General features: G+C 42.3%; 1 protein-coding gene across 2 annotated transcripts in view; it reads right to left on the bottom strand.

Moving 5' to 3' along the window:
* Window positions 1–319: 319 nt before the first annotated feature.
* itga1 (integrin, alpha 1) overlaps window positions 320–9771 on the bottom strand; it is a 47399-nt gene continuing 37947 nt past the window's right edge. For both annotated transcript variants that reach the window (XM_053853371.1, XM_053853372.1), the window contains exons 17-30: window positions 9557–9708; window positions 7268–7378; window positions 5884–5960; window positions 5283–5409; window positions 5141–5218; window positions 4997–5073; window positions 4838–4927; window positions 4630–4732; window positions 4449–4559; window positions 4100–4198; window positions 3934–4038; window positions 3101–3193; window positions 2904–3017; window positions 320–2039 (exon numbers count right to left, since the gene is read on the bottom strand). In XM_053853371.1, coding sequence (XP_053709346.1) covers window positions 1983–2039; window positions 2904–3017; window positions 3101–3193; window positions 3934–4038; window positions 4100–4198; window positions 4449–4559; window positions 4630–4732; window positions 4838–4927; window positions 4997–5073; window positions 5141–5218; window positions 5283–5409; window positions 5884–5960; window positions 7268–7378; window positions 9557–9708 — 1394 coding nt within the window. In that variant the 3' untranslated portion in view covers window positions 320–1982. The remainder of the gene's footprint in view (window positions 2040–2903; window positions 3018–3100; window positions 3194–3933; window positions 4039–4099; window positions 4199–4448; window positions 4560–4629; window positions 4733–4837; window positions 4928–4996; window positions 5074–5140; window positions 5219–5282; window positions 5410–5883; window positions 5961–7267; window positions 7379–9556; window positions 9709–9771) is intronic.

Below are 9771 nucleotides of genomic sequence, written 5' to 3'. Positions count from 1 at the left end.
TCATCATATTCAATCCATTGCTTCAAGAATTATTTTGTTATATGAACCAATTAAAATATCGCAACCTACCTCACTAATTTAGAAAAATAGAGCACGTTTTGACATTAGTGAATTGAATTACAACACTTTCCAAGGCATTTCTGAAATTACTATTTGAAATAAATACAGCGGACCGCTTTTGTTTTGTGTGATTTTCTTTCACTTAGTGAGCAGTACATTTCCCAGATCTATTCCTGCATCTGGATGTTTACACGGTGACCAATATTGTCTAGAGGACTAACAAACGGAAGTCACCAAACAAGAAAATACTTGACTCCTGTTGTGCATGTTTTCAATACATTTCCTGTGAACCTTTATTTTATCCACATATTTACACATTTGCATGATGACGAATGCCCATAGTTCTTGAGGCACCTGAGAGAAGTGGCAACTGTGATGTTTTTAAATTACACAACAACTGCAACACAGCAACAGATCATACTAATATTTACAAACTCACATTTTTATCATTATATACAGCGTTAAATCTAAAAAGTGAGGCATGAAGCATAAAGAAACACGTGGACATGAGTTGGTTCCTTCATTATGTCCTGTGAAATTACAGCCTGGGCCAAAATGTCCCAAATCCCTGCTCAACTCTTTCCTGACTCGTCAGGACTCCGGTCTTTGAAGCCATAAAAGCCTAAGCTGGTCACTGGTCAACAAATTGAACAACCAAGTGTCCGCTGATCTGAGGAGAAATGGTTGGTGAGAGCTTACATACATACATACATAGGCCACGAGGCAGGGGACGCCCTCTGCTGGTTGTTGTGCCTCGTGTGGCACATACAGCCACTCAACCACCAACAAAGAACACACAATCCGTCTTGCAATGAAACAGCATCACTCACTGTTGTGCTGCCACTAACCAACATCACCCGGTGTCCTCATGGAAGCCGTTTGACTCTCTTTGCTTTTTTCTCTCATGCTCTATCAATTTCGTCCAACGTTGAGAGTTTTTTTATATTTACCAACATGTGTTTTCAGTCACAGGCAATTATTGTATTGTTATTGTTGTTTTGAAATTCCAAGTTATTGAATCTGTCCGTGGCACAAATGGTTTGTACACGTGGAGAGGAAAGGGACACGGAAGGGTGTTGACAGGTTTCACCAGATGAAGGAAGAGGCAGGTGGGACTGGGGAGGAAGTGTAAGATAAGTTTAAAGAAGAAGTCCTAGAGTGTCAAGATAAAGGCATTTTAGTTGTGATCATGATCTCAACATCTTGTATTCATGTCTTCTCTCTGTGAAATACTTTGAAACGTGTCTCAGCCTCTCTTGCAACACTTAAGGAACTATACTGAATTTAAATAAAGATGAGTTTTAACACATTTTGAGGAACTAGAAAAGCTGTTGTCCTGTTGCAAAGCAGAGGTCTGGAACTTGGTCCAAGTTGTTCAGCGCTTCAACACAAACAACATGTGCTGTGCTATACCGTTAAACTCAACAACACAAACAAAAAATATATTTTTTTAAAAGCTAAAATATTCAGTGTTTCAGAAGGCGTCATTTTTGGTTCCGACTCGAGCTCTGGGCACCGCTGCTCTGTGGTAAACACCCGAGAAAGTTCCTCCATTTCAGCGACAGTAGCGCCATTGCAGCTCGGAGTATTGATGCTCTTGTGCCCACCACTGCAGCGATGTCATCGTCTTCTTTGGTCCTGCTGCTGGAGTTCCTGACTCCATGTCAGTACCCATAAAACAACTAATTGCAATTGCATGTGACATTAAAAGCTTGAGAGATTTCCAGATGAGTCTTTGTCCCAGAGGTTAGCCGGAATTTAAAAACACTACTGGAGGAAATCATTTCTTCTCCGTGTCATGGCACTGAAGCAACTCTGGGCCTGAGTGGACTCTCCTCGGGCATTTCAGAAACACTGCCTGTCACTTTGGGAGACATGGCGGCTCAAAGCGAGTCACTCAGAGTCAAAGCTGTCAGGAAAACTCAGTCCATCATGTCGTCTTTCGAGTAATCCCTGGATTTTCTCTTGAAGAAGCCCATCTGGAGGAGCAAAGCAGAAGGTTTTTGCTGTGAGTGTGGAAGAAAATGTACAGAAAATTCCCATCAGGCTTTGCCACAACAGCGCAAAAGTGACTTTTGTTTTGCTATTCTCTGGTTGACGATGCTTCCTCTTCTATCTTTCCTGTCAGCCTCCACCACCTCGACCCACCTTGATCTTGTTCCTCCTCCTCTCCTCACATCCATGAACTTCAGTGGTTGTCTTCCTCCTCTTCTTTTGCTCTACTCTGAACATGTTCCCTGACTCTCCCCTTCAAGTGTACTTGCTAACTTTGGCCCCAATACTCTCCGTAGGAGCTGTCCTCTTATATACCGGTTTCTCATCTTGTCTTTCTGTTTATCTTCACAATGAGAACCAGAGAATCTTCAACTGACAATTCAAACTCTGCCTCTGGCCTTCATGTCAGAGCTACTGTCTCTAAATCTAAATGTACCGTAACGCTTCCCTGTCCATCGCTGTCAGTTGTTGCCACCCATTTCACCCTGCCCGCACTCTCCTCTTCACCTAAATTACCATACCATCTATATTTATATATCTAAATTCTAAATATGAAGACAAAGCTGTGACATTTCAAATCATAACTGATTTTGAGTTCGAGAAATTAAACACAATTTGTTTTTTAAGATTACAATATAATTAGAAAAAACAAGGGAGGAAGGTAGAGAGTGAGTTGTTTAAAACAAACAAACAGCATTGCTTGTCCTTTGTGTAAGTGTAAGGTTAAGTTTTGTGTGAAAGTAATGCAGCCTTCAAAAGATTGGTCAGCAAGTGACAATCGACTAACATCAACAACTACTGGTGGCGGACTACGCCATGACCACAATAAATAAAACAAAAAGCGTTACCTTCCAAAGAGCGAAGATGACAAGTGCCAGGATGAGCAGGCCGATCAGGATGCTGATGATGATAATCCATATAGGAATTCCACCCAGAGTTTCTTTGGAAACTTGTATCTTCACCTGAGGGACCATACATGCTCATCAATATAGTAGGAGTACGTGTATTGAAAGAGAGAAGAAAGGAAAGTGACTTTGAGACTCACGCTTCTGCTGCTCGCACTGTTGCTCAGAATGAACAGGTCACTGCCAGTGCGCAGCGTGGCGCTCACCAACATGTAGAGGCTGGAGAACTCCGCCTGTCAGACACATTGAGTCGCTGTCACTCATGAGCGGCATGAATGACATTTATAAAAATAAAAAAAATGCATTTATTGAGGTGAATAAAATATGAAGCTTCTAATAATCTGAAACAATTAGAGGTGTTCTTGCCTGAACTGTATTTTATTTTTTAAATAACATTAAAACATGTTATGGTCGTGTTGGCTATTTTTATGATTTTCTTCGAAGATCATTTTTTTAGACATGTGTTAAAGGTCATCAATCATTCTTACTTCCTTCTTCTAAATAAGCCTAGCACTCCGTGAACTGTGCAATTGACAATGGCGTTGCTTGTGTTCCACAATGAACCAGCAGATGACGCCATTTATTCGCGAGAGCGGCTTTTTCGCACTGCCTCACCTGTCGGAGGAATCGGCAGTGGCCATACAACTCACTAATCCCCGGGCGAACATACACACGCAAACAGAAAGGACGTGTTTTGCGCAATAGTTAGCTATGAGTTGCTCCATTTCAAGTCGTAGGTGTCTGCAGAAACACCTGCACAAGTATCAAACGTGGTAAAATGCGTTTTCCTGTCAGTATATACTTGTATTGTGTTGATCACGAGAAAACTGACTTAAACTTTCACTTAAGGCAAAACTCTCTAAGTTAATGAAAAGTAAAACTCACGTGTCATGAGAAACTACCTGACAGTCTTTGTTTTATCAACTTTATCTCAACAACTTCAGGTCAATCTGCATCATATGTTGAGACTGACCTTAATAAAGGTTGGTTTCCAGACCCTGAATGTGACATTGACCTGACTGAATTTGGCCTCTGGGATGGAACATTGAAACGACTGGCAGACAAGGTTTTCACAACTCTGAAAAGAAACACAAAGTGAGCCGCAGAGTCTTCACAGCACAGTGTCCAAAATCTCTCACCAGTAAGTAGGCACTGAGAGTTTCAGGTTTGGGGTTCGGCTTTGTGAACTGTGGGTTGAGCATTTTAGTGTTGATCAAATGAGCCGCATGACATTTCACCTGCAAAAGAAAGAAATGACATCCTGTCATTTTTTAAATCAACAGAGTGAGGACATTTTGGCCGGTCCTCACTTTGTCAAGGCTCATTTTGAGGGTTAAACTACAAAATAGCTGAGGTTAGCCATTTGTTTTAGATGGTTCGGTTTAGGGGGAGAGGCTGGGAAAAGGGTTATGTTTACGTATGTCAATGACAGTCTCACTAAGATGGGAAGACAAGCATGTGCGTGTGTGTGTGTGTGTGCAGACTCACCTGCGGGCTGGCGATCACACTGGTCAGGTAGAGCAGGTCATTATCACGAGGAGAATACTGAGGATACAGGACAGTGAGGGTGAGAGGAGGGGTCACTGCGTCGGCCGTGATCTGAGGACACAAGACCAGGACGTAAGAGCATGTGGGCTCCATGATGAACACATCAGTTTGCGGCTGTTACAGTGTAGGAGATGTTGACTTCTTCCCCGATCATTCTGGTGTCGTTAAAAACGCTGGCATAGGTCTCGCCCTCTTTCACCACGATGTGCTCCTCTACTGGTCGCCTGTGAGTCCAGAGACGAAGAAGAAGAAGGATATGACAGACGTTACAGTCATGGACAAATGGAGGAATGACCCCTGTTGAAAGGCGCTGGGTCCATGCTACTTACACAGAGAAGATGAGTCCAGCTTCATACGTCACTGGAATAGAAATCTGCACAGAGTTGTCATTCAGAGTCGACGGCAGCTCGTCACTGTCGCTGTTGGGAGGAATACATGAACATACAGTGTCACCATGGAAGCTTCAACAGCAGCAGATGAGAGCTCACCTTGTTGCGGTCACGTTGATTTGAATGTGTCGCTCAACATGAAGAGGATTCACCTCAAACCTGACTTTAAAATCCTCCTGCCAAAGGCATGTTAAAATCAACGCCTGACTCTGACTGTGATCTGCAGTTTGCAGTTGCTTTTACCTCGGTATTGCTTCCCAGGAAGGGGTACCCAACAGCACACTCCACTTTGGTGTTGTTCAGTGTGCAGTCTTTGTCTGGCTGTTGGAAGACAAGCGCCGATGTGAAATGTATCGCCAGCCTCAGGAAAATTAACAAAACTCACCTCCACTTTCACGTAATTGACATTTGGCGAGAAGATGACAATGACTTTGGTGTTGTACGCGTTGTCTTGACTGTTCCGGACTTTGATGTTTACGTCTATCTTTTCTTTGTTTGCCTTAATGACCATCCTTCAAAAATGAAAACAGAGTCCATCATTACTTTAACAGCAGCTCATCTCAACATGCTGGGGAGAAATTTGAAGGGTCACTAGACAAGTGCTGTTTCTGATCTTTTGTTCTGGGAAGAAATCAGAGTGCCAGGTTAAAAAAGACAAACAAAAAAATCATTAAAGTGTCACCCTCCAAAAAAAAAAAAAAAAAGTAGAAAATAACAACTATACTAGTACTTCTAACAACAACAATAGTAACTATTATTTCCATACTATTAGCACGAATAACATTGTCAAACGGATCCTCATTTTTAAAAACGCTTTCATCAATTTGCGTGCGTTAAATCAATTGGTGCATTGCTTCTTTCCGCCACAAGGGAGCAGTCATGAGCTTGACAAAAAAATGTCTAATTCTGTATTTCATATAATGCCCTGAAAAAAAAAACGTTTTTGATTCAAAGGATGGTTTTGGAGGATGACAGATTTCACTTACGTCTTCACATTTGACTCAGCGTGAAGCGAGAGGTCAGCAACGCACCGCTGGTCGCTCCCACAGTCCACGAGAGGAATCTAGAGAATAAACCAGAAGATTCATCAGACCCAATAACTTCAATACACTATATACACAATAGTTTTTGTTTGTGCTTCCAGCAGGATGGTTGCAGTTTGAATGACCTTAATTTCCTTTGTCTGAGTCCCAGGTCACAGTTTCATTTGTCAACATTTCTCTCAAGTTGAAGAGTCATGTCCCACGCAAAAGCGTGCTTCCGTTTGATGACTTCCCCTCTCAGTGCACGTGTACCCCTCTTTTCCTTTCAGTAACAATAACAGGAGAGGTTCTAATGCACTTCCTGGTGCGTCTGAGAGCTGTGGTCATCCCTGCCCCGGAGAGGAGTCAGGATGTGTCACGCTTGTTGTTGCTACTGGCTGTTCAGGGGACCAGATGAAATGAAGCCAGCGATCACTGTTGAAAAGTTTCAGATGGTTCATGCTGACACCTGCTATCCCCTTAGCAAAGCAACAACTGTTGGTCCGTTGGTGAGAAACAAGCCAACCTCGCTCATAAATACAGTGACAAGGCAATATCACACACAGTATCTTTGGTCTCTAGGCACAAACAAACAAGGGGGTGTACCAGGTTACATTCCTCTTGGAAGGTGTTGTCGTCTCTCATACGTTTAAGTCCTCAGTCAGACCAAAAGCGGTTGTGAGGACTCAATTCCTGGCATTGAAACAAGAGCAGGAGTACACTAAATACTAAAGACTGACTCCATTTCTTTGCTGATATACCAAGGACACCACACACACTTCCTATTCCGGCTTTGCATTTGTAAAGCGAAGACCATCAGGAGGTAGAGTTGGTCATGTCAGATCTAAGACCCATGTCTGATCCTCAAGATTATCCAGAGCATTGGAAAGGTATGGAGCCCACACAGTTCACTGTCTCCCTCCAGAGCTAACTGAGAAGATTCCGGACACAAAGCGTCCTCCTTGACTGCCCTCTCCGAATCAGGATGTTGGCAGGGCTTCAGATGCACACGGTGAGCGTGGAGCTCTCTGAACTCAGAAAAGCACTTTCCCTCCATCTTGGAGAGAATAAATAACTTCTTCGGAAACCCCAACCACTAGCTCTGGATGGGAGAGTGTGGGAAGAGACTGCTGCCCTCATGTCAACTTCAGAAAAAAAAACAGTGAAGGATCGCTGTCAGCTGTTGTTGGTGCTCATGTTGCCCAATAGATGCATGTTCGGGAGCCAAGCAAGAAACCCAGAATCCTGACAAATGGATGAAGATGGCAGGGGTTTAAGTCTCTCCTACTCTCTGACGCATCGATTTGGAAGATTAAAATTCATTAAAGACGTTTTAAAGCAGCCTTACGGTCTTATTAATGGATGTGGGAAGACTTTCATCCAGCACAGGTCCTTTGTCTTCATCAGCTAGTCGGAACTCTAAGGACACCATGAGAGGGTCTCGGAAGTCCAGTCGGGTCTGCATAGAGAGAAGCAGGAGGAAGACTGAGATGAAAAAAAACAGAAAAGTCAAAATGAAATTACACTAAAAACACACATTTCTATTCATTACTTCTATTTCATTTTTTTTTTTATTATTATCACCTGTTTGAGTGTTTCAAAATATCCAATAACATAAAACATGTCATTTCTATTTTTTCTAAACTTATGTTTATTCAGGCTTTGCTTCTGAAACGTAAAGCTGGGTACAATTAATTTCCAACATTTTGATGCACCTTGTTGTTAATATTTCAACAATCTTACAAATAATATTTCAATCATCACTTTGCAGCTGCCCTCTAACAAGTCTCCCAGCTTCTCATGTAGCCATTTGGGAAAACAAATTCCCTGCTGTTGCTCTAGTCCTTCTGAGAGTCTGTGGGAATTTGTCCAGTTTATATATGCTTTGTCTATTTGGAGCTGTTGAATGGGTCTCATGGGGCAGGTTGTGAGGCATATTTCACATATAAAGTAGAAGACGTGTGCAGGATCTTGATAGAAAGTCAGACTTGTTTTCAGTGAATGTTGAGCTTCACAAAGGTCACATCAGTGAACAGCACTGCTTCCTATTTTTTAGAGTCGACAATAACCTAATGTCTTTTAGGATTAAAAAAAAAAGTATTTGTGATTAATTAATCACAATTAATCGCTGTTTAATGGTATAAGAATATGTGCCACTAGAAGCCACATTTTTCAATTTGAATGAATTTGGTATATTACTGAAACAAATGATGGACCCATACATCCAGTTAAACAACAAAATACTATTTTACATCAGTTTGACAGTAGCACAATAAATCAGGATGGCGTCTATATTCAAGTTTTTATATCACCTTATTTAAACTGAAGCTCTTTTCATGTCTTGAAAATATTTGTATCAGAATTTCAATGTTGTAAGAATTTCAAATACATTCAGAGTAGTGGAAACCCTGGCCATTGTGTAGTGAAAAACATCCCTGAACCATAGCAAACAGAAGCTTTTGTTTGCTTTTGTTCAGGGATTCCTCCATGTTTGTTGTTGTTGTTATCATCCTAGCTGCCACGTGTCTTGTGCATCAGTGGGATCAGTGGACCAGGAACTACTGCACTGACAAAGGTTCCCTGTTGACTGGAGAGCAAACTGTTTAATCAAATTAAATTAAATTCTTAAATATTTTAACACATTTTTGTTGTGTTGTAATTAATTCATCGTAATTAACTGGCTTAAGTCCCACCACTAGTTTGTTTGTATTGACGGAGGAAAGCAGAACCATAGGCTGACACACCAAGTCCGCACTGTCTGGGCCTGGTGTCACACCAAACCCAGAGTAGCTGGAGTCATGAGGCGGTACACTAACCGGCACATGACTGGGCTACTGTACCTGTAAAGCTAGCGGTACTGTAAAGACACTTTCATAGTAAATCATGTCACATCAGTCACGTGGCCATAGTTGCCGAGAATCTCTCCAGTACTTTTAAGGATGCGCTTTCCAGACAGCAGCAGAGTCATTCTGAACTGTTGGGAAAAGGCCAACCTGCCTTGACAGTTTGCTTCTTAAATCCACAAAGGAACCTTGTCTGCAAGTTTCTTGTCCATCTTAAGTCTCTGTCCTTGGCCTTCAGTTTGGACATGAACAGAGGAAATTTCTGCATGAGCTCCAAACAAAGGTCCCACACACCACCTGCAGCTGTTTCCGTGGATTTGTACTTGTAGTGAAGCTAATCCCAGCAATCTGTTACTCCAACGAAGAGCCCAAAAACTGCACTGGTGAGTGGCCCAGTCGCATTTCACTGACCCCTCCACAAGATTCATTCTCTCTGCTGTTTAACCTGAAACATCATGGTATCAAATTCTCAAAACACTTTCTTCTTTACAGCTGGTCAGGACTGAATCTGGGACACTTTGATCAGACGCGGTCTGTTCCTTGTTACAACCGTGGGGCCGTCCTGCAGTCTGTCTCCTGTAGGTGCCACAGTGAGACTTCACTCCTCACTGTAGAGGCTAAAAAGTTCATAGGCTCTCGAGGTCAAAGAGAACTGACAAATGCGTTTTCTGACCCAGTTATGTCACAACCCTCCTAAAATTAAAACAACTGTTTCACAATTTCTGATATCAGGCTTGGAAAAAGGCCCATAGCCTGATGCAACCACGTTTCAGGCCTCATTGGTGACTACTTGCCGACATGATGAAGGTCTCCTTTACACACTTCCTCTCTCGGTCTTTCATGATGACGCTCCTGGTAATCCTGCGATCACTCTTCTCATCAGAATCCAGAAATGAAGCCCTGGCTTTGGCACGAAGAGCATCTAGACTCAGAATGTACTGAATCTCTGGAGGAAAAACAATAAAGTTTGTATCCGAAAAGCTGTAATAAGAGACCAGAGAGCAACTCT

The sequence above is a fragment of the Synchiropus splendidus genome, chromosome 1 (assembly GCF_027744825.2).
Source record: "Synchiropus splendidus isolate RoL2022-P1 chromosome 1, RoL_Sspl_1.0, whole genome shotgun sequence".
Classification (NCBI taxonomy): Eukaryota; Metazoa; Chordata; class Actinopteri; order Syngnathiformes; family Callionymidae; genus Synchiropus; species Synchiropus splendidus.
The sequence above is the reverse complement of the archived record's forward strand: the minus strand, read 5'-3'. Positions and strand labels throughout refer to the sequence as shown.